Source organism: Dipodomys merriami, unplaced genomic scaffold (genome assembly GCF_024711535.1).
Source record: "Dipodomys merriami isolate MVZ:Mamm:240054 unplaced genomic scaffold, mDipMer1.0.p SCAF_121, whole genome shotgun sequence".
Lineage (NCBI taxonomy): Eukaryota > Metazoa > Chordata > Mammalia > Rodentia > Heteromyidae > Dipodomys > Dipodomys merriami.
The window spans coordinates 2,728,499-2,755,808 of NW_027202505.1; the positions used below are offsets into that span (position 1 = coordinate 2,728,499).

Here is a 27,310-nt window from a genome sequence, read left to right on the forward strand (position 1 = left end):
GCCCTGCAGCATCCCAGAAAGAGCCTTTTACAGTTCCATTCCATAAAATATCCCACAATATTGAGTGACCAAGTAGACCTTACTATATTTTTTGTGCTGGTCTTGGACTGTTTGTAGCTCACAAGGAATAGAGCTTATAAGGAAAGATTGTGAACAGGATAGAGTATTAAACAAGTAGATCAACACAAGGAATATTCATCTTCAGAAAGAAACTTGAGCATTGTGAATTCAAGTACATCCATGCTGAACATACCATAAATTTAGCTAGTTAGGTTGAATAAACGAATAAAGTCTTACAAGAGCCCAGTCAGGAAAAAAGAATAATCTAGCCAAAAAGCTCATTCAGTTTATGAATTAGGAGTTTCAATCTGGGTTGCCTCATAATCTGAGAAAAGAGGATGTCTCTTTTTCTTTTTCTTCTCTCTCTCTGTCCTATTCTCTCTTTCACAATTCCTTAAAGCTGCTATATTATTACTGGATTTGTCCTGTCATCTGTGGATGAACTCAACCTCTCTGCCTCAGAAAAGCTACCCAGTGGATTATGCAGTAGTTCAGTGGTGGCCTTCTATATCTCTTCCAAGTCTGAAACTCTGTGAAGCTTAAGGATGACTGCTCTACTCCACCTGCACCTCAATGTGCCCTTTACCACTGCCTCGGATTCTCTGACCACTTTTCCTCCTAGGTAGAAAGGGCAGAAAGATAAGCCAGCCCTTGCCAATAGCCCAAAAACTTCACTCACTTTGATCCAGCCATGCTGAGGTTTTATTTGGTTGTTTGTTGTGGTTTCAATCATCCTCCTACATGTAATGTTGTGATTCTTGGGTGAATCTGAAGCTGGCATTACATCAGCTCTGAGATAGCTCAACCTCAAGTCTGAAATAAAAGACTGAAAACCGGCTCCTTTGGAAAATGACCCACCAACCTGACCAAAATGAAGACTCTTCCTTCTCTAATACTTTGGCTTAAGGGAAGAACCGCTGGAGATGAATAAAGAAAGTACATTAGCCAATCCTCTGAAACAGACTGACTAAGTATCTGTGGCCCCAAGCAGATCCCCAGAAAGAGTGTTGCAATTCCTTACCATGCCATCTGAGAGCAACACTAACAACGTTTATATTCTATCCAAGATGGAGCTGATTTACCTATATGTCTTTGGTTCTCATGACTTCTATCATCAAAGCAGAGAATGGGGCAATAAGGAAGTGACAGGACCCCATCATGAGGGATGCTGATCAGAGTCCACATTCAGTGAGTTAGTCCCTGGAAGGTGGGCTCAGTGTTTGGGGGCAGGGCTATTGGCTGGCTTAGCAGCTTGTCCATTATGCCGATTTTAGCATCTTGCTTCTCAATGTCCTCATATGGGGTCCAAGACAAATCATGCTGCAGCTTGTAGGCACCAAGGAACTCATGTGGACAGCTTGTTCCCCACTCCTAAAGAAGCAAAGGAGGGCAGAAAGTAAGCAAGCTGGATTGTCTTCCTACTTAAACTACTGATTTCTTTTGGGGCTTTTTGCTTCAGATTAGTTGGAACTATCTTTAGAAAGCAGTTATGTTATCCATCCGATCCTCCCCTGGTCACAGACATGTACATCTTTTTTTTTTTTTGGGGGGGGGGGTCCGGTTGTGGGGCCTGAACTCTGGGCCTAGGCACTGTCCTTCAGCTCTTCAGCTCAAGGCTAGTGCTCTACCACTTGAGTCACAGCACTACTTCCGGGTTTTTTCTTTTTGCTTATGTGGTACTGAGGAATCGAACCCAGGCCTTCAGGCATGCAAAGCAAGCACTCTACCACTGAGCCAACTTTCCCAGCCCGACATGTACATCTTTTAGTGATGCCTGGACTCTTTTTTTTTAATTTAATGTAATAGTTATTATTTTTTGTTTATTTTATTTATTTTGTTGGTTGTGGGGACTGAACTCTGGGCCTGGGCACTGTCCCTCAGCTCTTCAGCTCAAGGCTAGTGCTCTACCACTTGAGCCACAGTGCTACTTCTGGCTTTTTCTGCTTATGTGGGTGCTGAGGAATTGAACCCAGGGCCTCATGCATGCAAGGCAAGCACTCTACCACTAAGCAACATTCCCAGCCCAGTTTGTTTATTTTTTCATTTTGTTTTTTGAGAAAAGGTCCTGCTACATATATAGCCCATAATGGCCTTGAACTCACCATGTAGCCCAGGTAAGCCTTGACCTGGCAAACCTCCCATCTAGCCTCCTAAGTGCTGGGATTACAGGTAGGTACCATCACACCCGCCTTAATAGTCTAAAAAATCATTTACCAATCCACGTGCCTACATTTTCACACACACATACTAAAAATTTCTCATAGGATGAAGTCAATTTGGAGGTAAAGAATAAATATTCTTACCTCTGGAGAAATAATGGAAAAATATTGTTGACCACTCTCTCGTTTATAAAGGTAGTAAATGTTGCCAGGTTTTTTCACCATATTGCAAGCTACATGGTGCAAGTCAGCATCTCTGCGAGCTTCTTCCAGTACCTGAGATTAACAGAAGTATACTAAGTAAAGGATTGGAAATAACAGGTACTTATACACAGAGATCAAAGTTGAACCAAGAGGATATAAACCAGTCAAACAGAGCAATAGTAAGCAATGAGACTGAGGTAATAATAGAGCCTTCCAACAAAGAAAAGGACCTGATGTCTTTAGTGTGGTGATGTGAAGGAAGGGCCCCAACAGGCGACCCCACAGGTTCCTTCTAAGATGCTGTTCTCAGAAAGCATTACTGAGCTGAGCACTAGTGGCTCATGCCTGTGACCCTAGCCACTCAACAGAATTAGATCTGAGGATCAAAGTTTAAAGGCAGCCTGGGCAGATAAATCCCTGTGATTCTTATCTCCAATTAATAAGCAAAAAGCCAAGATGTGAAGGTATGGCTCAAGTGACAAGGCACCAGCCTAAGTGAGAGTGAGAAGCCCTAAGTTCTAGCCCCAGTACTGGTGCTTGGACGTACGCATGCATGCGCACACCATATACATGCACACACAAAAGAAGGCAATACTAGTTTCCTGAAAGAAGTTCCTTTTTTATTCCTTTGATTTGGGTTTTTTGTTTGTTTTTTGAAGCTCTGACTGGCTTCAAACTTGTGATTTTCTGGCCTCCACACTCTTAAGTGCTGGGATTACAGATACATGCTACCATGCCCAGCCTAAAGCAAAGAGTTCTTGAGAGCTCAAGAATGAAAGCATGAGCAAACATGTGCTGTTATAAGAGCCTGAACCTGACCCCTGAATCTCTGGCTCCTTGTTTAGAGAAATGCTCTCTCCTCACACATATGTTCCTGCTGAGACTAGATGCAGTCAGGAGGGTTCTCTCTAAGCAGAGCCATGCCAGCAATTTTTCTCTGAAACCTCCAAGACTGTCAGCTAAATAAACCTTTTTATAAAGTTAGCCTGCCTCAGGTATTTTATCATAGTTAACACAAAACCTCTTAGGCTCACACCTATTTTACTAGAATACTCTACATGGCTAGGAGGAATAATATTGCAAGCAAGTTCAGCCAATCATGTGAACTAAATGAAGAAGATGAAAGCCTCTCTGACAAGGTCTCTCTTACCTTCCTGGCTTGTTCCTGCAAATGTTGGATTTGCTCAGCTATGACTGTCAGCTTGTTGGTAGCATTTGCTCGGATGAACTCATCAGCCTGTAGGTGAGAGAAAACCAAACTATTGATATTTCTATGATGTTCTCATTTAGAGTCCAGTGTGACTAAAGTACAATTCCTATTTTCACTGTTTCTATGGAAATTCCCACCCACCCAAAGGCCTAGCTCAAATAACACTGCTTAGGAAATGCCTACCCTGTCATCATCCCACACCACAGAATAAATTGCTCCTTCTAGTCTGTTTCCATTGCTTTTTACCTGAACTCTAATAGTACTGAACTTCTTTGGCCTTCCAATATGTCCCACTCTCTTAATCCCAAATATAATGAATATCTATACTCTCCCTCTGTCTAATATATTTCCTTGGTTTCTCATTTCCTTTCTCATGTCTAACTATTTCTGAAATCAGGAAAGGGTATTACTATATATATCAAAAGACATTTGTGATATAGCTCTTATCATTTGCTAATGAAGAATTTGATATGTATCTGTTAATATGACTGTTACCTCAATTGGATTATTATATCATATCTACCTAAATTTCCAGTGGCATTCAAATTAGATTAAGAAAAAGAAATCAGAAGTAAATTAGGAAGTTAAGAAATACTAAAAGAATTTGCTGGTTAGTTGAAGAATCTTAAAATAAAGTCAGCTATACGCCAGTATTATAAATAAAGACAAATTATACATGTAAATGATATCAATCATTTTCACAAATTCCAGCAATTACTATGACAGATACATTAGGCACTCCACACATTAGCAAACAGAGAGGTCTCTACCTGAGTTGTCTGCACTATTATAGTCTAGTGCAACTACCCAACAGAAATGTGAAGCAAGTCATGTTTAAATTTTCTAGTAACCACATTAAAAGCAAAACTTTATATTTATTTTAATCCAATATAGCAAAAAAAAATTTCAACATGTAATCATCATTTTTTAAATCGTTATGAGCATTGGTGGCTCATGCCTATAATCCTAACTTTATTCAAGTGGCTGAGATGTGAAAGTTACAATTCAAAGCTAGCCCAGGCAGGAAAGTCCCTGATAATATCATCTCCAATTAACCACCAAAAAGCCAGAAATGGAGCTGTGGCTCAAAGGGTAGAGTACTAGCCTTGAGCAAACAAGCTCAAGGGAAGCACCCAGGCCCTGAGTTCAGGTCCCAGGACTGGCACAAAATATTCTAATGAATTGATAATGAATAAATGAATGTATTGAGTAAAAATAAAAACTGTGGGCTGGGAATGTGGCTTAGTGGTAGAGTGCTTGCCTTGCATGCATGAGGCCCTCAGTTCAATCCCTCAGCACCACATAAGCAGAAAAAGCCAAAGTGACACTGTGGCTCAAGTGGTAGAGCGCTAGCCTTGAGCTGAAGAGGTCCAGAGTTCAGGGCCTATGACTGACAAAAAAAAAAAAAAAAGTTAAAAAAGCCAACCATGCCTGGCACAGGTGACTCGTACCTGCTATCACTGTTACTCAGGAAACTGGGATCTGGTGGTTGGAAGCTAGGCCAGCCAGGAGACTCTTAACTCCAATTAACCACCAAATAAAGCTGGAAGTGAAGCTATGGCACAAGTGGTAGAGCATTAAAGCTCAGGGATAGCACCTAGGTCCTGAGTTCAAGCCCCAGGGCTTGAACACAAACAAAACAAATCCACATACTCAAACCATCCCAAATATACTTAAATTCCAATAATGACTCAATTATCAAGTTTTATTTTTTATTTATTTTTATTTTATTATTATGTCTAGTCCTGGGGCTTGAACTCAGGGCCTGGGTACTGCCCCTGAGCTTCTTTTGCTCAAGGCTACAACTCTACCACTTCAACAACAGTGCCACTTCCACTTTTACTGTTTATGTTGTACTGAGGAATCGAACCCAGGGCTTCATGCATGCTAGGCAAGCACTCTGCCACAGAGCCACACTCCCAGCCCAATTATCAAGTTTTGTTTTTTTTTTAGCGGGGGGAGTCCGGTCATGGGACCTGAACTCTGGGCCTGGATGCTGTCCCTCAGCTCTTCAGCTCAAGGCTAGCACTCTACCACTTGAGCCACAACACCACTCCCGGCTTTTTTCTTTTTGCTTATGTGGTGCTGAGGAATCGAACCCAGGGCCTCAGGCATGCAAGGCAAGCACTCTACCACTGAGCCACCTTCCCAGCCCCAATTATCAAGTTTTAAAACTCAAAATATTTAAAGTTAAAATTCAAGTAGGGCACTGATTAGTAGCTACTCAGGAGGCTGAGATCTGAAGACTGTGGTTCAAAGCCAGTCCAGACAAACAAAATCTTGAGATTCTTATCTCTAATTAGCCAACAAAAGGCTGGAAGTGAAGGTGCAGTTCATGTGGTAGAGCACCAGTTGCAGTTGAAAAAGTAGAGCAAGACCTGAGTTCCAAGTTTTGACCCAGTACCAGCAGAAATAAAATAAAAATTCAGTGCCTTAATCACACTGATCACACAATCCAGGTGTCCAGCAGCCATATGTAACTGATGGCCACCATATTTTTTAGAACAGCTTAGATGCTGTATATCATCAGCAAAAATAAAGATAACTAAAGCCACTATGATGTACTACAATTATGTGACAGACACATATCAAAGACTAACAAATGAATAAAATAAGTAGCTTAATAAGGAGTGATGAAGAATGTAAGAACTGAAATGTATGTGTGGCTCAAATGTATTCATCTTCAGCTAGTAATACTATCTTTGGATGGGGTAGGGTATGGTTTTCTTTAGACAGGAAGGCCAACAATAATGTGACATTTGACTTGGGTCTAAAAGCAGGGAAGGATCACAAAACAAGTAGGATAAAAGCTTCAGATAGACATATATCTGAATCAGGGAAGGGAAGGGGAACAACAAAATGGTGAGACAAAGGACAAAGGGTGAACCAATGCAATAGCAATGTTGGAAATGATCTGTACAAAATTGTGAGGGGGAGGGAAAGTGGGAGAAAAATGAGGGAGGGGGTAACAAGAAATGTACTTACTACCTTACTTATGTAACTTTAACCCCTCTATACATACCTTGACAATAAAATTAAAAAAAAAAAAAAAAGCTTCAGGGGCTGGGAAGGTGGCTCAGTGGGTAGAGTGCTTGCCTTGCATGCATGAGGCCCTGGGTTTGATTCCTCAGCACCACATAAGCAGAAAAAAAAAACCCAGAAATAGTGCAAAGCTTCAGACATTTCTGAGGCTCACACAGTTGGAGAAGGGTGAGAGGAAATTACAAAATAAGGGTTTTGGTTTTGGGTTCTTTTTTTATTGTTTATTTTTTTTAAGGAGCCTGATGCAGTGGTGCACACCTGTAGTCCTCACTACTCAGGAGGTAGGAGGATTGTGTGTCCAGAGTTTAAGGCCACCCTGGGCAGAAGAAAGAGGGGTGCAGGAATGGATAGTGCAGGGCCTCATAACTCCTGATTTAAAAAAAAAACAAAACACAAAAAACCACCAAACCTACATTTAGTTCCTAGGACAGATGGGCCATATAGCCAATGACAAAGCAGCTAGTTTCTAAAGCTAAGGCAGGTCTGGATTAGGAGTATTCTTACAATAATACTACCTTTTCTTAAGGTAGTAGTTGGTGTAAACAAATAATCTAATTAAAGCAGAAATGAAGCACTCCTATAATGAATTACTAAATACTAACCCAAATTCCTAGGACACCTTTATGAAGTTAGAGATGATAACTACACCTCATCATTTTAGGAATTAAGACTCAGAGCAGGGGCTGGGAAGGTGGCTCAGTAGTAGAGCGCTTGCCTTGCATGCCTGAGGCCCTGGGTTCAATTCCTCAGCACCACATAAGCAGAAAAAAAAAAAAGCCAGAAGTGGTACTATGGCTCAAGTGGTAGCGCACTAGCCTTGAGCTGAAGAGCTGAGGGACAGCGCCCAGGCCCAGAGTTCAGACCCCACCACCAGACCACCCCCCCCCCCAATAAAAAGACTCAGAGCAATGTATGTGTATCCTACAGGTATTCCAATTCAGTCAGTAAAACTGTGTGGCTCACAGCTTACACTAACAGATGATTTGAACCTAGATCAGTCAGATTTCAAAATTCACACCTTAATATCAAACTTCCCAAGCTTTGTGAACACACATTAAGTGAAATAACGGAAGTTATTCCTGCTAGGAAGTTTTTTGTTTTTGTTTTTCTTGGTCCAGTCGTGGGGCCTGAACTCTGGGCCTGGGCGCTGTCCCTCAGCTCTTCAGCTCAAGGCTAGCGCTCTACCACTTGAGCCACAACGCCACTTTTTTTTTCTTTTTTGCTTATGTGGTACTGAGGAATCGAACCCAGGGCCTCATGCATACAAGACAAGCGCTCTACCACTGAGCCACCTTCCCAGCCCCTCCTCCTAGGAAATTTAAGTACACAGATAGTAAATATGTTTGATTCAATTTGTTTGTCAGAGTGTTTTTTCTTCATGCTCTCAGAGACTGATTATATTGGATAATGTGAGGTAGCACAAAATGTATCCTTTATATTTTACCATATTATAGTATGAAAGACAAAAACTGTGTTTTTCTTTCCTTTATTCAGGCCATTGTGATAAACATGATGGTCATTCAGTAACACATAAAAAGGTTGCTTGTCCAAAATTTTGTTCCTGGCAGCAACCCTTCCAATAAGTGATCTGATTAAACAGACACATGATATTCTCCTAATCCATAAAAGTTGTACTTTGCTACCACCTCTCTAAAAAAGAGGAGAAACAAGGTTTTAATTTGGCAAAAAACAAAACCAAACAAACAAGCGAGACCTTTCTTATTTGACTTTTTCTAAGGTTTAAACAGCCAAGCCTTAAATCTGTGCATACTTAAGGAGCTCCACAACTGGAAATCTTGACAAGTAATAAGAAAGAATTTAGCTTCTCACTGAATTTGGTTTTTCTCTGAGGGTGTATAAAGAAGCTGCAGTCCAGGGCTAGAAGTGAAGCTCAGTGGTAAAGTAGCAGCTTATTAAGTATAGGCCCTGGAGTTCAAACCCTGGTACTCTCAAAAATAATAAAAGAGCTCTCCTTGCAGCGTCGGCGTGAGAGCAGAGTCCGAGTGGCGACCGCGGAGAGTCATGGCCGGACAAGCATTTAGGAAGTTCATTCCTCTGTTTGACCGAGTGCTGGTCGAAAGGAGTGCAGCTGAAACTGTAACCAAAGGAGGCATTATGCTTCCAGAAAAGTCTCAAGGAAAAGTATTGCAAGCCACAGTAGTGGCTGTGGGATCGGGCTCTAAAGGAAAGGGTGGAGAAATCCAGCCAGTTAGTGTGAAAGTGGGTGATAAAAGTTCTTCTCCCAGAATATGGAGGCACCAAAGTAGTTCTAGATGACAAGGATTATTTCTTATTGAGAGATGGTGACATTCTTGGGAAGTATGTAGAGTGAATACATCACTAAAATGGCATCCTGTGAAGCTGCCCATTCCATGGAAGGTCTGAGATCTTTCATCATGTAAATAATTTCCATATCTCCCTTTTATAATAAACTGATGGTAACTAAGCTAATGATATCCATTGTCTCTAAAGTTTAATTTCACTGTTCTGGCATAAACATTTCCAAATAAAACATGTAAATAAAAAATAATAATAATAAGAGAGAAGTCATTTGATTAAGGCTAATATTAAAAGGATTAAGACTTGTTTCCAAGGCTGCGAACGTGGCTTAGTGGAAGAGTGCTAGCCTAGCATGCATACAGCCATGGATTCAATTCCTCAATACCACATACATAGAAAAAGCCAGAAGTAGTGCTGTGGCTCAAGTGGTAGAATGCTAGCCTTGAGTGAAAAAAGCTCAGGAACAGGGCTCAGGCTCTGAGTTCAAGCCCCAGAACTGGCACGCGCGCGCACACACACACACACACACTTGTTTCCAAGCCAGTCCGCGGTAGCTCACCTGTAATCCTAGCTACTCTTCTCTCTCTGGGAGACAGAGGGGCAGACAAATCCTTGAGACTGTTGTGTCCAATTAACCACCAAAAAGCTGGAAGTGTCAACTTTAAGCAAAAGGGCTAATAAGGGAGAGAGAGTAGGAGCTCAAGCCCAGTACCGGCACACATACACACTCAAAAAGACATGTCAAACTTCCAGTGTTTTAACCAGTATTTTGCCTTTCCTCGTATCTTGGTCATCAATATCTAAGCTCTGGGTTTAGGAATATATTGTCTCTAGGGGAATGAGGACACGGAACAGAATTCGGAGTCCTTGCACTCTTACCAGTCATTAGGTCACTGGTAACGATCTGATAGGAAGCAGCATAAAATAAAGGAACACCGCTTCTGAGTGGCCGTGAGACCCGAGCCGAAAGACGCAGGGCAGACTGCGAACGAAGATGGCTTTCCTTCACTTCCCAGACGCACCGAGCTCCTCACCTTCTGCACCTGCTCGGCGAGCGCCACGAGGTCTAAGGGGTCCCCGGCCCGGTGGGTGTGGTAGGGGCTCACCAGGGCCAGGCCGCCGGGCGTCCCGGAGCGCTCCACCAGCGTTCCTGGGACACACAGGAACATAGGCGTAAGCTCCCGCCCTCGGCCTCCCCCGGGCCCTTCTTGCTCCCCAAAGACCCTCTCCCCGCGTACCTGCCTGACCTGCCGCCACCGGCACATCGGGACTCGCCGTACCTCCCTCTGCCCTCCCCCGAGCCGCCGAGGCCTCCATAACAGCCCGCTAAAACACCCCACCACTACCCCCAACCTAGCCAGCCGGAAAAGAACGCACAACGACTCTGGGCGGAGCTTCCGTATTCCCTAGCCATTGGATACGGCCTGAGCTCGAAGGCGGGGCTCTAACTGAAGATCGTGGTTCTAATTGGTTAAAAGCAAAAGAGGCGTGCACTAGCCTCAAGCCGGCGGTGAATGGCTTCAGAGGCGGGGCTTCTTTCGGGGGCGGAGCTCCGGTGGGGGTGGGGTTAGGACCTCTGTGGCGAGTGTCCCGGCGCCCCGTTAGGTCCGCTAAGGCGATGGCAGCTCGCGTGTGGAGGTTTTTAGCCGTGATGCTGGCGGTCGCCGCCGCCGTCTCCCGGGCCGAGGTGGAGTCTGAGGCGGGATTGGACATGGCGGCTCCTGACTTGCTCTACGCTGATGGGACCGCGGCCTACGCGCGCGGAGACTGGGCTGGGGTGGTCCTGAACATGGAGCGGGCGCTGCGCTCGCGGGCCTCCCTGCGCGCCCTGCGCCTGCGCTGCCGCACCCGGTGTGCAGCCGACCTGCCGTGGGAGCCCGACCCCGGCTCATCCCCGAGCCTAGCGCAGGCAGCGGGCGCCGCTGCCCTGCAAGACCTGGGCTTCTTCGGGGCCCTGCTTCGCCGCGCCGCCTGCCTGCGTCGCTGCCTGGGGCCGCCGGCCGCCCACTCGCTCAGCGAGGAGCTGGAGCTGGAGTTCCACAAGCGGAGCCCCTACAACTATCTGCAGGTCGCCTACTTCAAGGTGCGGACTTGCCTGGGACTCGGGCTCCTTCAGGGACAAGAGTGACCGCAGACACCTGGGGAACTCGGGGGGGTGTCTAGGGTCGGGTTGGGAGGCCTGGCCCGGGGGCTCTCCGCGGACCTGGAGAGGGCTGGGGCCTGCCCGCGGCAGAGCCGTCCTGTCCGATTCTGTGCTCCTCGACGGATACTAAGCCCAAGGGTCCAGCCTGGGGTTTGAGCTTCTAGGGGGAATGGAAACGGCAGTTTGGGTCTCCCATTTTTAACTGTCCACATGAGAAGCCAGAAGCTTCGTACAGTATCTCCCTTCCGGTTGGCTCTCCGATGATGCTTTTCCTGCTGCCGAATCCAGCAGCGCTCTTTCAGGACGTGGGATTGCCACGTCGCCAGCAGGGGCTGCCTGGCTCCTTCCTGTAGCGGGGGACCCTCTTACTAGTCTGTCAGTTTCCAAAGAAAATAAGGGTTTTCTAGGGATGCCACAGTGTCCTAAGCCCGGGCATACAAATGGTCACGATTGGCAGCATGCATTTCCTTGGCACCGTATTAAACCTTTTGCGTGTATTAACTCGTTTGCCCTGATCCTCACGCTGTCCTTGCGAGGTAGATGGTATTCGTCCCATTTTATTGAGGAGGGGGGAAAAGGAGCTGTACTGTGTATCTACTATATCCATGGTTTAAGAGTTCTAAAGACACTTACAAGACTCTTAGGGACCTCCGATTTTCATATCTACATGGGCATCTGCTGTGCAATTAGTTCCCTTCCAGTCCTCCTAAGTTACTGGGCTTACAAGTCCAAAAGAATTGGGATATATCACTTAAATGTACTACTCAAAATGTTTTGACAGTTATTGAAGTCAGTTATTGGACAGGTGATGAAAATGTTTGGTTATTTCTTTATTTTGTCTTACTTTGTTGCTAAGAGTCTCTGTAGAAGGAATATGCAGATAGGCTATGAGAGCACCAAGGAGAGAGAAATCTAGCTTTGTCTCAGAAAAATTAGAAGAAGTGAAACTGAGCTTGTCCTCAGTATCGCTAGCTAGGATGGATGGCCCTTCCATAAAGAGGGAGAAGTGGAACCCAAGCTTGCTGTATTCAGGAAAAAGTTCTCCTGTGACTGATGTCTTAATGAGTGTGGGGAGTGGCAGCAGCCTTTATAATAACAATTTAAAAAAACTGGAAAAAAAGAAAGTTAAGTGAGGCCAGGCAGATTCAGAGGAGAATTTTGCAGATAGCTATCATCAAAGTTGGATTTTAGAATACTAATTTTGGAAGTCACAGAAAATCAGTCTTGAAAGGAAAAAGTGGTGGCAACGTAAACAGAAGAATTAGGAGATCCTTTATCTACCAGAATCCAGTGGAGGAAGTCACATGCCAGTGTCTTAAATGTAAAGAAAGTCTGAGGGAGGAGAACAGATTAAGAAAGAACCCAGAAGGGCTGCACCATGCTGAAAGAAGAGAGTAAAATCAGCCACGTGCCAGTGGCTCACGCCTAGAACAAATCCTGAGGATTTGCAACTCAAAGCTAGCCTGGGCAGGAAAGTCCATAAGATTCCTGTCTCCAATTAACACCAGAAAATTGAGGTGGATCTGTGGCTCAAAGTGGTAGAGCACTAGCCTTGAGTCAAAAAGCTCAGAGACAGCCCAGGTCCCGAAAGTCCCACGACTGACAAACCCAAAAAAACTGAGATACAGAGATTTCTCATTATTACATGGAGCCATCTGTTGAGGCCTAACTTCTTTAATATGTGCTTTCTAGTACTGGTGATCAAGCCAAGATACCATGCATTTGAAACTGTGTATTTACCATCTCCAGCTTCATCTGGAGTGCTCTATAGATGACAGATTAGGGAACTGAATTTGGAGTGCAAAGTAACTTGTATAAAGCCCAGCAAGTGAGTCATTAAACCCTAGATTTGTTCCTAGTCTGTCTGATAACCAAGGGCAAGTAGATACTCATTTATTTATTTTGGGTTCCAAATATGAACTATGCTATTTTTATATGCTGGATTCCATTGCTGTGGGCCGCATTGCAGCCTATAGCGCAACTTTTCTTTTTTTATATTTTTTATTGTAAAGATACTGTACAGCGGGGTGACCATTACATGAGTAAGGTAATGAGTACATTGCCTATCAAGCACTGAAAAACAAAGATATATGATAAGGAATTTTAAAGATTTTTTTTCTCCTTTTAGCAACATCTGTGGTTTGAGGGAAAATCATATTATGTAAAATAATTAAGGCATATTGTATTACATGCCTGATGTTAGTATATGAGTTATTTATTTCATGTTTGGTGTTGTCTTTAAGAGTAATATAATAACTGAGAACAAAATGTAGTGGTTTGAGGATAAATGATCTTATGAATATGTAAAGAAACAAAGTTTGAACATAATTGAATAGAGACATTATTAGAATTTCTTTGGCAGAATTCTTGACAAGCTTTCTTCTGTGTTTAAGATACAGATTAATCTTTAAGCTATAGGTTAGACATATAACTTAATAGTTGTACAAGTATAACATATGCATAGTACATATTCAAAAAATTCAAGGAGGATTCTTATGCACAGTTTAATCGTTAACTGTTCTTTTTGCCCTATTCCTATCTTTGAAGCCTTAGAAGTTTGTGTGTGTGTGTGTGTGTGTGTGTGTGTTTTAGCTCAATTACTACATACATTTGAATCTTACAACTCGTATTCAGGCAGTAGTCTTCATAGCATTCCTCCTACAGTGTGCTCTTCATTTTAAAGTAGAATATTTATACCATTTAAACCATTGAAACTTACGGACTTTGGAAAGCCCTAAACCTGATTTGGGGAACAGCTGTCAATCTGCCCAGATCTCTTTGCTCTCAGTACTCCAGTATGTGTCCCCTGTAATAAGCAATAGGTGCATTTGCTAGGGCTGGCAGAGGTTGGGCACATTGGATGAGTATAAGTTCAAAAAAGGCTCAGGGAGGTTGGGATTTACTGTTAACTATAGACTGCACTGTAAACTTTCAGTTGGGATATAGTAGATGTGGTGGTGAAGACTTGTAATTCCCACATTTGAGACACTGAAACAGGAGGATTGTGAGTTCCAGGCCAGTCTAGAGCTAACAAGACAAAGCTGGACACTGATGGGTCACTCCCTCTGGCTGCTTGGGAGGCTGAGAGCAGTTTAGATGTGAGAGTTATATCTTTGTGTTTCACCCTAGATAAATAAGCTGGAGAAAGCTGTAGCAGCAGCACACACCTTCTTCGTGGGTAATCCTGAGCACATGGAGATGCGGCAAAACCTAGACTACTACCAAACTATGTCTGGAGTGAAGGAGGCCGATTTCAAGGACCTTGAGGCCAAACCTCATATGGTGAAGAAGACTTTATCTCTTTTTATCTCCCACCCCCTGCTTCTCTCTCTCTGTCTCTCTTTATTATTGTTCTTTGGAGGAACAGGACTATGTAGCCCACACTAGCCTTGAACTCATGATCCTCTGACCTTAGCCTCCCCAGTGCTACTGAGATTACACTATGCCCTCTCCCTCTTCCTTTCCCTCTCCAGGTGCTGATGGGTCATGCCTATAATCTCAGCTACTCAGGAGGCTGAGATCTGAGGATCAGAATTAAAAGCCAGCCCAGGCAGGAAAGTCCCTGAGATTCTTATCTCCAAATAACCACCCAAAAACTTAAGTGGAGCTGTGGTTCAAATGGTAGAGTGCTATCTTTAAGGAAAAAAGAACTCAGGGACAGCACCAGGCCCTGAGTTCAAACCCCAGAATCAACACACACACACACACACACACACACACACACACACACACACACACACACACACACAAACACACACACACACACACACAGTGTTAATTTGAAAACTTTAAACAGAAAAACTGTAAGAATTATAATAATCTTACCTCTTTCTCCTACATCAAGAGTTAAGTGTCTGTAAATTTACAAAAGACCTTCATTTTGAAGCAGCCAAGCCACCCAGGTTACTTATCCCCTTCCATCCATAACTGAAAAGCTGGAATTAAGACCCAGGGCAAGGCAGAGGGCTTCCTCTGGGACCTGCTTTTGAGTACTCCTTTCTCCCAGTAGCACGAGTTTCGGCTTGGAGTGCGGTTGTACTCAGAGGAGCAGCCACAGGAAGCTGTGCCCCACCTGGAGGCAGCTCTGCAAGAGTACTTTGTGGCAGATGAGGAATGCCGTGCTCTCTGCGAGGGGCCCTATGACTACGATGGCTACAACTACCTAGACTACAATGCTGACCTCTTCCAGGCCATAACAGGTGCGTGCTGCTTCACCAGGGCTGTGAGGTTCGGTGTCTTGATAACATGGATACAGCATCTGCAGCCTCATTCCTAAACTTCTTATGTCTGGGAGTCTGACCAAAGTAGGATTCTATTGGGATTTGTCCATCTTAACCAGAATTTGCATCCTGAAACTTAACCTCCTAGTTATTCCTGTGATTGGTTCCTTTCAGATCATTATGTCCAAGTCCTCAGCTGTAAGCAGAACTGTGTCACCGAGCTGGCTTCCCACCCAAGCCGAGAAAAGCCTTTTGAAGACTTCCTCCCTTCACATTATAATTACCTGCAGTTTGCCTATTATAACAGTAAGGCCTTCTTTTTTTTTTTCCCTCCTTTCTTCATTATCATAACTATGAAGCTAGGCCAGGCCTACAGCTATTGTCTTCAACAAGTCTGGTTTCTTCTGATGCTGTGGGAGATACTATGTGATCTCTGGGTATTTTGTTACAAGCCTGTGGCCCAGGAAGTCAGTCCAGCAACCAGAAAATGGAACAGGGGATTCTAGGAGTTCTCTCTTGGTCTCTCCATCTTTGTTTCTCACTCTTACTCTTTCCCTCCCTCTCTCCTTCTCTCTCTCTCTTCCTCTTCCTTTTCCTCTCCTTCTCATTCTTCTTTTTTTGTCAGTTGTAAGGCTTGAGCTCTGGGCCTGGGCACTGTCCCTCAGCACTTCAGCTCAAGGCTAGTGCTCTACCATTTGAGCCACAGCGCCACTTCCAGTTTTCTTGTGGTTAATTGGAGATAACAGTCTCACAGACTTTCCTGCCCTGGCTGGCTTTGAACTGTGATCCTTAGATTTCAGCCTCCTAAGTAGCTAGTATTACAGGCCTGAGCCACCAGTACCTGGCTTCCTTCTCATTCTTTCTGTCATAGTTTATTTTATTTTGCCAGTCCTGGACTTGAATTCAGGGCCTAGGCATGTCCCTGAGCTTTTTTTGCTCAAGGCTAGCACTCCACCACTCTACCACTTGAGCCATAGTGCCACTTCTGGCTTTTTCTTTTTATGTGGTACTGAGGAATTGAACCCAGGGCTTCATGCATGCTAGGCAAGTACTCTACCATTAAGCCACATTCCCAATCCAAGTTGTGAATTTTTAAAGGTGAAGGCATGCAGAAAGTTCCATGTCTTTTTCTTTCAATAGTACTTAGCCTTGAGGACATAGAACATTTTCAACTCAGTTATGTATTCTGTGTGTATTCTAAACTTCCTTCCCTGAACCAGGATATCAGTTATGTAGCAAAAGCCACTTGACCTGTTGCTGATGGCTCAAAGTCTTATTGAGACCACACACTGAGTAGTTCCTAAGTCTCCTGGATTAGATTCTTTCTTTTCAACCTCTTTCCTTGCTTTGCAGTTGATAATTATACACAAGCTATTGAATGTGCCAAGACCTACCTCCTCTTCTTCCCTAATGACGAAGTAATGAACCAGAATCTGGCCTACTATGCAGCTACACTTGGAGAAGAACAGGCCAACTCCATCAGTCCCCGTGAGGTGAGAGCCTTGTTTCTGTGTGGAATAGCTGTCAGAGGGCAGAAGAGTTGCTGCCAGTGTAGGGTGAGGTACATGTCTAGGCTCAGCTTGTCTCCCAGGAGGAAAGAATACAGAGAACTTGGGGAACATGCTGAGCCTCACAGCAACCTCTGGGCACAGACATGCATCACTGAGCTGGCACAGAAAGAAAAACTGGAGAGCAGACTGCTGTCCCCCTTGGCACCCTCACTTGGACACGATGCCATTTGGCATCATCGCTGCTGCCTTCATCTCGGTCACCTATTTTTTTCTCTCGTTTTCTTCCCCGTTGTGCCTTCTCCATCTCATTGTAAAACAAAGAGAATATCTATGTTGTACAAAGACTGTTACTCTGTGAGGAAAACCAGGCTTCCTCCTTTACCGCTATAGAATCCCAAATGTCCAGTAGCAATAATCCTCTTCCAATTCTTCTTCTGTGTGGAAACCATCTTCTTCGTAGTTGTCCTATTTGGCCACTAGATGGTGATCATCTGATTTTAAGAAGGTTTTTTGTTTTGTTTTTTTTTTTTGTTTTTGTTTTTGTTTTTTCCCATTTCTTTGTCTTGCTTGGTTATTGCTTTTTTTTTTTTTTTTTTTTTTTTTTTTTTTTTTTTTTGCGGTTGTAGGGCTTGAATTCAGGGCCTGAGTGCTATCCCTTAGCTGCTTTTGCTCAAGGCTAGCACTTTGCCATTTTGAGCCATAGCTCCACTTTCAGTTTTTTGGTGGTTAATTGGAGATAAGAGTCTCACAGAGGGCTGGGAAGATGGCTCAGTGGTAGTAGTGCTTGCCTTGCATGCCTGAGGCCCTGGGTTCGATTCCTCAGCACCACATAAGAAAAAAGCCGGAGGTGGCGCTGTGGCTCAAGTGGTAGAGCGCTAGCCTTGAGCTGAAGAGCTGAGGGACAGCGCCCAGGCCCAGAGTTCAGGCCCCACTACCGGACCCAAAAAAAAAAAAAAAAAGAGTCTCACAGATTTTCCTGCCTGGGCTGGCTTTGAACCATAATCCTCAGATCTTTACCTCTTGAGTAGCCAGGACTTACGGGCATGTGCCACCAGCACCTAGCTAAGTTCCTTTCTTTTTTTCTTTTTCTTTCTTTCTTTCTTTCTTTCTTTCTTTCTTTCTTTCTTTCTTTCTTTCTTTCTTTCTTTCTTTCTTTCTTTCTTTCTTTCTTTCCTTTTCTTTTTTTGCTTATGTGGTGCTGAGGAATCGAACCCAGGGCCTCATCTGTATGCAAGGCCAAGCACTTTACCACTGAGGCACCTTCCTAGCCCCAAGTTTCTTTAATAGTGGTATTAGTGAGTCTAGGAAAGGGATAGAAAATAACCCATGTGGTCAATCCACTATGTTTAATCAGAACTCTTTCTAGAGAGAAGGTTGAGCCCCTGACCAGGTGAAGCCCTATGCTAGGTGGTCTCAGCTGTCTTCCTGTTTAATCTGCATAGCTGCCCTGTGAGGTGGGCACTCTCCTGCCCACTGTAACAGGTGAGGATGTATAGAGGAAGCAGTTTGTGCAATGGCCTGTGGTTGGTTAGTGGTGGCTCTTTTCCCAATGCTAGCACAGTTGCTGATAGATAGCTGACAGAAACTCATTGTTAGTGAATAAGTGAACAACAGTGGGGTTGGCTTCAGTAGACTGTTGGAGAGGTTTGGAGGATGCCAATAATTTAAACTCCTTAGGGAAAAAAACTTCCATCTTCCTCTTGGGTAATCACAGTAGTCTATAGGACTCACCAACTTCTTGAACTGTCTCATCTTTGATTTCACTTGACAATGCCTTTTTCTCTTCCTTTCTTATGCTGCTTGGAACATAGCAGGGCACCTAGGGAAAAATGTGACCCAGAAAGGACTCAGTTTCCCTGCCAGGGTAAGCCTTACCTCCTGAGTACACATGGGAGGGCAGAGTGCCAGGCCTGGCCATTGTGTAGCCGTCCATCCTCTGGGAAGGTTAGAGTCTGCTCAGCCTGAGGGGTGGTAGAATAGGAAGCACATAGACCTGAGGACTCAAGAGACCTGAGTTTGAATGAGATCTCTGCTCCTGTATTTCCTGTGGTGTCACTTTAAACAAGGTACACGTCCCTCTGCTCTGTAAAATGAAGATCACAGTGCCAGCCTAGAGCTGACTGAGATTACATAAGTGCCACAGGAAAGGCCTAGCGCCTAGCTCCCTGCCTGAATGTGACTCCATGGAAGCCAAGGACTCTTCCCATGAGGCACATTGCACATCTCCTGAGGGTTATAATATCTTCTGTTATACAGTGAATGGAAGCTCAATCAAGGGGCCATTTCCCTTCATGGGAAACTTGGTATGTCACCCTCAGAAGGCTTGTGCCAGTCAGGAAAAGGCTTTGATACTTGTCACCCAAAGTGGGGAGCAGACATCCCATGCTGGTGAGGAGAGGAGACCCTGGTAAACCAAGACAGTGTAGAATACCTGGGAGGACCACCCAGGGCTGACTAACACTGAGTTCTAGAGGATTCCTCCCCATTATTTCCTCAGAGTGCCCAGGAGTACATACAGCGCAGCCTGCTGGAGAAGGAACTACTTTTCTTCGCTTATGATGTTTTTGGAATTCCCTTTGTGGATCCAGTGAGTCAGGGTGGGACCTGGAGGGGAGGGGGAAAAAGAGGAAGAGCTCTCAACAGTGGGGAGTGGTGCCCTGTGCAACTCTGAGGAGAAGACCATTGGCTGAACATGGGATATGTGGACCTCAAAATGAGAGGCAGATGGAGAGGGGCCCTGGTCCTGAATCTAATGCAACCTTGAGGTTTAGAGAGCTCCCACCCTAGCACCTCAGGGGAGGCAGAGAGGGAGGCAGCTTTCCCCTCGAGGCCTCATTTCATGCATTAAGTCCTGGAAGGTTAATGAAGTCACCCTGCTTGTTATCCTGACACACTTCAGGATTCATGGACTCCAGAAGAGGTCATTCCCAAGAGACTGCAAGAAAAACAGAAGTGAGGGCCTTGAAGAAACTGCATGATTGGATCAGTGATGAAGCACTTGAGGCTTCCTGCGCCCAGGCAGATGGGAACTCCTGGGAAGGGGTGGGCAGATGCAGACGGGGCAGTTGGGGTGGGAGTCAGGGTTGGCTTCAGCACTGTCCTCAGAGCTGTATGTGCTCACAGATCGGAACGGGAAACTGCTGTCCGCATCTCCCAGGAGATCGGCAACCTTATGAGGGAGATCGAGACCCTTGTGGAAGAGAAGACCAAGGAGTCATTGGATGTTAGCAGACTGACCCGGGAAGGTGAGAGGATGGAGCTCGGGCACATGTGGTGTTGTGAACCCAGCCAGGCAGATCTCTCCACAGTTACCAGTTTACCAGTCACCCTAGCAGTGCATGACAAGTATGTAGAATTACCTTTGCTCAGCATCCTCCCAAACTCACCAACAGAACTTTTGTCTCAAGAGAACCCTGAGAATGGGCCTTTGGCTAAGAAGTAAGACTCCTGGGTCACAGACTAGTGTGTTCATTTCAGTGAGTTACAGCTGACACAAAACTCATCCTTCCAAACCCTCTGCACTCCAAACCCTGTGCTCCTGACCTCTACCACTCTCTTGATACCAGGACTCAAAACTCTGATGTCTTCGACTCCTTTGACTCCCTTGTCCAAACCTCCAGACTAGGGAAGGCCTAGTGTGATAGCTCCACTCTGATCGAGGCCCATCTTCCCAAGCCTGCTTTCACCTGTGTGTTCCATCCCTTCTCTGTATCAAGGAGAGCAGGGCTGCTACTCATTCCCTGAGCCTGCCCTTGGTGCACATATCTTTCTTCCTGCTTGCCCCTCTTCTTAATAAACTTCCCATTATCTCTTCCCTTGAAAGTACTTTAGATACACTATTAAAAGCTTCCCTTTGATCTTCCTTGATCATCAAGGGGCTTTGCAGTCTGCCTTTTGTTGGGTGTTACATGACTGTGTGGGGAGTGTTAGCCCCTTTCCTTTGGCCTTGGCATGTTGATGGCATTGAATGTATGATGTCAGCATAGAGAGTTACCCTAGCATCTTAGGGAGAAAGGTTGGCCTTTGCCCTACCATGCTTAAATTGACAGTGGCAAATTTAGCTGGATCAGCATGAGAAAAGAATGTGTTCAGCATTCCTTTGCTTTTATGGGCCTTTTACTCACAACTTCTGTCTCTTACAACTACTTCAAGGTGGATTGGGCAGATGGTAAGATCCTTGTTATACATAAATGGTGATCATGATTAGAGATACCATGCAGCCATTTTTGAGCATTAACTAGCTATAAGCCAAATACTAATCTAAGCTCTTAACTTATTTATTCTTAACATCAAACTTCTAAGGTAGATGCTGTTTAAAAAACACAAAACACACTAGTTAACTAATTAAAAATTAACCTGAGTGGTTAAACAACTGGCTCAGGTCACACAGTTAATAGGTGGAGAAGCCAGGGATCAAATTCAGTTCTTCCTGATTTCTGGAGCATCTATTTTGAGAATGTATATGTGCTCAGTTTGTTAAGGTTCAGGAGCTAGCCCTTTTTGGTGGCGGAGCTAGGACAAAGACTTGAGTCTCATCTTTCAACTCCAAGCTCTATCCTTTGAATCACTCTGCATTTGGAAGTGAATAGGCAGCTGCTACCAGATTTAACCAGCCCAGCCATTGCTTTTCAGGAGGCCCCCTGCTATATGAAGGCATCAGTCTGACCATGAACTCCAAAGTCTTGAATGGCTCCCAGCGGGTTGTGATGGATGGTTTGATCTCTGAAAACGAGTGTCAAGAGCTGCAGAGACTAACCAATGTAAGGGACCACTGCATCTTCTCCCCAGGGTCTGTCTGACATCTCTGCCTTCCAAGTACCTGTTAGGTATAGCCTACTTTCTTCTCAGGACCTCAGCTCCTGTGGCTTACGGTTATCTTTGTGCCTCTTAGGCAGCTGCAACTTCAGGAGATGGCTACCGAGGTCAGACCTCCCCACACACCCCCAATGAGAAGTTCTATGGTGTCACCGTCTTCAAAGCCCTCAAGGTAAAATGGATCCTGGGCATTGTGGAGTATGGAGCAGAGGGGAGCAGCAGGAAGGGGAATCTCAAGCTTTAGGGAGGAGCTGGGGACAGTGGTAGAAAAGGGAAAATGCACTTTATTGCTAACATTCTAGCTACAAGGGAGTGCGGGTAAGTTATGCTGAATGAGGTGGACTTCTGAATCCTGATTGTTAGACAGAATTTAATAAAGTGAGGTAAGCAGGACAGAGCTGATCCCCAGAGCTGCTGGCATGCTTTCTGAAGAACAACTGAGTCCAGAGAGCCTATGTGTGGTTACTCAGAACAAGGAGTGTGAAGGGGAAGGGAAAGGGTAATGTAGGGATGGCAGAGAGGAGAGCCACTAGCAGCAAAGCAGTGGGAGCTGGCAGCATATGGCCTACTGCCACGGTGCCCCTGCCAACCCAGAGAGGTGTTCGGGGCAGTTGACTACCAGTCTCTTGTTGTAGCTGGGACAGGAAGGGAAAGTTCCTCTTCAAAGCGCCCACTTGTACTACAATGTGACTGAGAAGGTGCGGCGCGTCATGGAGTCCTACTTCCGCCTGGACACCCCACTCTACTTCTCCTACTCCCACCTGGTATGCCGCACTGCAATCAGAGGTGAGTATTGCCATCCCTTGAGTGTGCTGTGCCCAGGCAGCCAGCATTGTGCTGGGCACTGAGAATAGGGAGATAAAGGCCTTCCGTCCTAGTTTGTGTACCTGTTCAAACACACCGGTGATATCCAAGTGCAAGTAGGAGGAATTGCAGTCAGCCTATCTAGTAGAGGGCAAGAAGGCTTTCAGAGGAGGTGATGGCAGTTTTGGAGATAAATGTGTTTGTGGAATTGAGAGGAAAAATGGTGACGCTGAGGGAACTAAGCAAGTTGCCATGTTATAGAGAACTACATTCTGGAGTATGTCTTGTCCTCTCAACTGATTATGATCTACTAGATCATAGATCTATTAGACCATAGATCTTAGACCTTAGATGAATTACTGGAATCTCTCTCATACCCAGTTTGTGGAAGAGCTACTTAATTTGCAAGTCAGAGAACTGTGAGGCTTTTCCTTGTTCCCTGTCACAATCCTCTTGCTTTCCTGAGCAGGGATACAGAATAGCCAGATTGCATAGATCATGCATGGCCCATAGCCAGCCATATTGCCCTTAGTCATGCCATAGCCTTCTGAGGGCCCCTAGCACTAACGTACTCATGGTAGATGATGGGAAGTAGAGTGTTGCTGTCTCCTTTAGGATGTGTGGAGTTCTAGGAAAATCTGGCCACACCCAAAGGAATATGTCAGGCATAAGACTGTGTCCCACCTCAAGGTGGAAGAGCACCAGCATAGCCAGTGACAAACCAGGAAGAGGCATCAGACAGTGAAAGACTTGGCAAGACCTTTTTTGTTGTTGGTGGTGGTGGGGCTTGAACTCTGGGCTTGGGCGCTGTCTCTGTGCTCTTCAGCTCAAGGCAAGCGCTCTACCGCTTGAGCCACAGTGCCATGTCTGTTTTTTAGTGGTTTATTGGAGATAAGAGTCTCATGGATTTTCTTGCCTGGGCTGGCTTTGAACTGTGATCCTCAGATCTCAGCCTCCTGAGTAGCTAGGATTATAGGCGTGAGCCACCAGTGCCCGACCTTTAACCTCACCTCTGCTGGCATTCTTCACTTCTCTCCTTCATCCTTCCCTTTCCTATAGACCTGCTGGAGATTTGATTCACTCTACCCTGTACCCATCTCTGCCTTTTTCTGCTTCATAAAGTCTAGCCACACTGGAGTTTTGTCATTGAGCCCAAGAGCTACCTTGTTGGAGCCCTGTAGTTGTGTGGACTATACCCTACTCGCTTTGTATCGTCCTGACCATTTCATTAGACTCAAATACATTTTGAGAGCCTCCTACCCAATACCAGCAGGAAAGTTGCAATGTATCTTGCATGCTTCAGTACTTACGGGTTACCTTGGCCCCAGAGGCACAGGCTGAGAGGAAGGACAATAGCCATCCAGTCCACGTGGACAACTGCATCTTGAATGCTGAGACCCTCGTGTGCATCAAGGAGCCCCCTGCCTATACCTTCCGGGACTACAGGTGAATGCAGTGGCAGGTGTGGCTCAAAGGAGGCCTGTGCTTGCCCTACCCTGCCTCCCCATCCTCAGTACACATGTGCCCATGCAAAGGCTAGACTAGCCCTCCCTAAAGTCTAGTCCCTTTCCTCAGCCCCCAGGTGGAGGGAGGAGTATGAAGGTGTGAGTAGGCTTGACACTGGGGGCACCCAGAGGAGCATGATCGAGTCTCTAGAGAGAGTCAGGGGGAGCCTACGGGCCATGTTTGCAGCTTAGAAAAATGCCTTGTCTCGCTGTCTCTGCTTTTCCTAGTGCCATCCTTTACCTGAATGGAGATTTTGATGGAGGAAACTTCTATTTCACTGAACTAGATGCCAAAACTGTGACGGTGAGCATTCTCTGGTGCTCATTCCTTGGGGACAGAAAACTGCTTACTGGAGCTGATGTCTTGATAGTGCTGTACACAGAATGACCCACTGGGCATTCCCTGTGGCCAGTGCTCTGCTCCTAAGCAGGGGCTTTAGATGCTACAGCAGTGGCCTCTGAACAGCCAGGTGAACCTGCCCTCAGTCCCGGCTCTTAGGGATCCCATGGATCTCTGGAGTCTTTCTTCTATGGACCCCTGCTTTCTTTCCACTTTAGGCAGAGGTGCAGCCCCAGTGTGGAAGGGCCGTGGGATTCTCTTCAGGCACTGAAAACCCACACGGAGTGAAGGCTGTCACGAGAGGGCAGCGCTGTGCCATTGCCCTGTGGTTCACACTGGATCCTAGACACAGCGAGCGGGTAAGATGTTTGCCTTCTGGGATCCGTTTCTGGAAGAGTCCTGGTTCACTTCCTCTGTCCCCCAAACCGACTGTCAGCAGCAAAGTCATGAAAGGCACCCTTGGGCTATGGAACCCAGCTCTGGCATTGTCACTGGCGTGACAGGCATAGGACGTTGCTCACACTGCCTTGTCCTCCCGGACCTTCTTCCTTACCTGTAAACAGGGACAAGATGGAGTGGGAGTCAAGCTGACAGCAGTGCTGAGCCCTTGGGTCTCCTTGGGCCCCTCCTCACCTGTTTTCATTGGCCTAGGGCCCACGGGGAAGGAGATGGGCTTGAAGGCCTCCCTGGTGGCATCTTGATCGTTCTCTCAGGAAGCAGCAGCTGAGAGAGGGCGTGGCATCTGTCCCAGGCCTCTCTGAGCAAGCACTGTTTACCCTTGCAGGACAGAGTGCAGGCAGACGACCTGGTGAAGATGCTATTCAGCCCAGAAGAGATGGACCTTCCCCAGGAACAGCCCCTCCTCCAGCCTAGTGAAGAGTCTCTCTCAGACAAAGAATCAAGAGCCAAAGATGAACTATGATAAGCATCCAGGTCACATGTGGATGAGATTAGACCCATGAGGAGGAGCTCTGTTTTATACTCTGGACTGGCCAGCCTCTTAGGGCTGTGGATCCAAGGGGACCCTGCCCAGCCTTTTGAATGGTGCTACTGCTGCTCTTGAGTGGACATGGCAGGACACTGCTCTTCTTTGGGTTTGACTGAAAGCTCAGGACCCAGGCCCAGAGCCACCCTGGGGCCTACACAGCAGCTGCATGACGGCAGCCCAGTATTTAAGTGTCTATGTAGACAACCAAAGAATAAATGATTTGTGGGTTTCCTCTGGTGTGTTCAGAGAGTGGAAATGTGTCCATTAGGGCCCAGAGGCCCTGCTTGGCAAAAATGACTCTGGGCAGGGTGCAGTAGCCAGAGCAGCTAGAGAAGGCCTGCTTCAGTACCCAATGGGGCCACATCCTGAGCAGCCTCAGGCCAAACACTGAACCCAGGTGCCTTGCGGTTGTCTTCTATATGGAGGATCATAGTCTTCACCATGCCTATCCTCTGGACAGCTGTGTGGCACAGATGGAGTATCAGGTGTAAACCATAAAGCTCTGGGTGAATGGCTATTACTCTTAATCTTCTTCTGGCAAGAGTGGCCATCAGCAGTGCTCTGGCACATTGCCCCTTTGGTAGCCACAGGCTTCCTGCTCTGTCTGCTGTCCTCAGCTGTACCTCAGGGCCTCTGTGTCCATAACGATCCCTGTAAGAGACAGAGATCGTGGAGCTAGAGTTCAGCTCCCCTGGCCACATCCCTGGCACCAAGCCCAACACCTTCACAGTGCTTGAGATGTCACAGGGCACACAGTATAGGAACCATGATGCAAGTAATTATTTAGCCAACCAATATTTATTTATTCAGCACCTAAATGCTTGGTGCTGAGAACAGAAAAGGGAACAAAACAATCCCCCGTCTCATACACGTATTTTATACACAGGTTGTGTGTGTGTGTGTGCATGTGCATGCACGTGCACATGCACACATACGTGCATATATGTGTGTATATAATCCTATGAGATAGAAAATAAAGCGAATTAGGACCCCAAAAGGAAGGACGGGATGGGAAGGTGGCTTAGTGGTAGAGTGCTTGCCTTGCATGCACGAGGCCCTGGGTTCAATTCCTCAGCACTACATAAGCAGAAAAAGCTGGAAGTGGCACTGTGGCTCAAGTGGTAGAGTGCTAGTATTGAACTGAAAAGCTGAGGGACAGTGCTCAGGCCGAGTTCAGGCCCCATGACTGACAAAAAAAAAAAAAAAAAAGGACAAGGAGTCTGAATAGTAGTAGCAGAATGAGCCCAGTGGAGAGTTGTTGAATGATCAGGGGCTTTAAGCAGCCTCTGTAAAGACTTGGGAGCCCCAACAGGGTTCTAAGCATCTGACTTACAGTATGTAAAGAGTATGCCACAGGAGTAGGAATGGAGAGAAGGAAGTCCAGGAAGAGCTGGTCTGTGATTAAGGCCAGGAGAAGATGGCCTGGGCCAGGGTAAAGGAAGTAAAGATTAGGCTCTGGGTACATTCTAGAATAGAGCCAATAAGAGATTCAGATGGATCTGGGCACCAATGGTTCATGTCTGAAATCCTAACTACTCAGAAGGCTGAGATTTGAGGACTGCAGTTCGAAGACAGCTTGAACAGGAAAGTTGGTGAGATTCTTGTCTCTTAATCACCAAAAAGCCAGAAGTAGAGGTGTGGCTCCAAGTGGTAAAGTACCAGCCTTGAGCAAAAAAACTCTGGGACAGTACCCAGGCTGAGTTCAAACACTCATACCAGCACACACACACACACACACAGAGAGAGAGAGAGAGAGAGAGAGAGAGAGAGAGAGAGAGAGAGAGAGAGAGAGAGAGAGAGAGAGAGAGAGAGAGAGAGAGAGAGAGAGAGAGAGAGAGAGAGAGAGAGAGAGAGAGCTTCTGATAGTCTGGAATGAAGAGTAAGCAAAAGCATCCAGAAGGAACTAAGCTGATAAGACACCAATTTACCTCTTCCTCCCCAGCCAGCAGAAGGAAAGATTGGTTTAGGAATGCTGAGGATGAGTTTGAGAAGCATGTCAATGGTGCTCAAGCCAGAAGAAAGAAGTAGA

The 27,310-nt window shown here is 45.7% G+C and overlaps 2 protein-coding genes and 1 pseudogene across 2 annotated transcripts; 2 read left to right on the forward strand and 1 right to left on the reverse strand.

Annotated features, from left to right (window-relative positions):
* Positions 1-60: 60 nt before the first annotated feature.
* On the reverse strand, positions 61-10,306 carry LOC138823665 (uncharacterized protein C1orf50-like). Its single transcript, XM_070017148.1, has 5 exons — positions 10,194-10,306; positions 9,990-10,105; positions 3,574-3,660; positions 2,364-2,495; positions 61-1,431 (listed from the first exon to the last, which is right to left on the reverse strand). Exons 1-5 carry the CDS (start codon positions 10,270-10,272, stop codon positions 1,246-1,248), a joined length of 600 nt encoding a protein of 199 aa, XP_069873249.1. The 5' UTR covers positions 10,273-10,306; the 3' UTR covers positions 61-1,245.
* LOC138823601 (10 kDa heat shock protein, mitochondrial pseudogene) lies at positions 8,649-9,160 on the forward strand (annotated as a pseudogene).
* Positions 10,307-10,530: 224 nt separating the features above from the next.
* P3h1 (prolyl 3-hydroxylase 1) lies at positions 10,531-25,511 on the forward strand. Its single transcript, XM_070017162.1, has 15 exons — positions 10,531-11,038; positions 14,228-14,380; positions 15,108-15,297; positions 15,493-15,624; positions 16,672-16,811; positions 19,327-19,416; positions 19,729-19,781; positions 19,953-20,074; positions 21,462-21,589; positions 21,721-21,816; positions 22,280-22,430; positions 23,777-23,894; positions 24,182-24,257; positions 24,512-24,652; positions 25,078-25,511. The coding sequence occupies exons 1-15, from the start codon at positions 10,574-10,576 to the stop codon at positions 25,213-25,215; spliced, it is 2,193 nt and encodes a 730-aa protein (XP_069873263.1). The 5' UTR covers positions 10,531-10,573; the 3' UTR covers positions 25,216-25,511.
* The last annotated feature ends 1,799 nt before the right edge of the window (positions 25,512-27,310 follow it).

Excerpts from the sequence above, each read along its gene's own strand:
- LOC138823665 (XM_070017148.1), bottom strand. The coding sequence starts at position 10,272 with ATGGAGGCCTCGGCGGCTCGGGGGAGGGCAGAGGGAGGTACGGCGAGT. Across the intron at positions 3,661-9,989 it reads TCGCCGAGCAGGTGCAGAAG|GCTGATGAGTTCATCCGAGC; the intron begins GTGAGGAGCTCG and ends TCTCACCTACAG. Across the intron at positions 2,496-3,573 it reads TGCAGGAACAAGCCAGGAAG|GTACTGGAAGAAGCTCGCAG; the intron begins GTAAGAGAGACC and ends TGTTAATCTCAG.
- P3h1 (XM_070017162.1), top strand. The coding sequence starts at position 10,574 with ATGGCAGCTCGCGTGTGGAGGTTTTTAGCCGTGATGCTGGCGGTCGCC. Across the intron at positions 16,812-19,326 it reads ACTCCATCAGTCCCCGTGAG|AGTGCCCAGGAGTACATACA; the intron begins GTGAGAGCCTTG and ends TTATTTCCTCAG. Across the intron at positions 21,817-22,279 it reads CCGTCTTCAAAGCCCTCAAG|CTGGGACAGGAAGGGAAAGT; the intron begins GTAAAATGGATC and ends CTCTTGTTGTAG.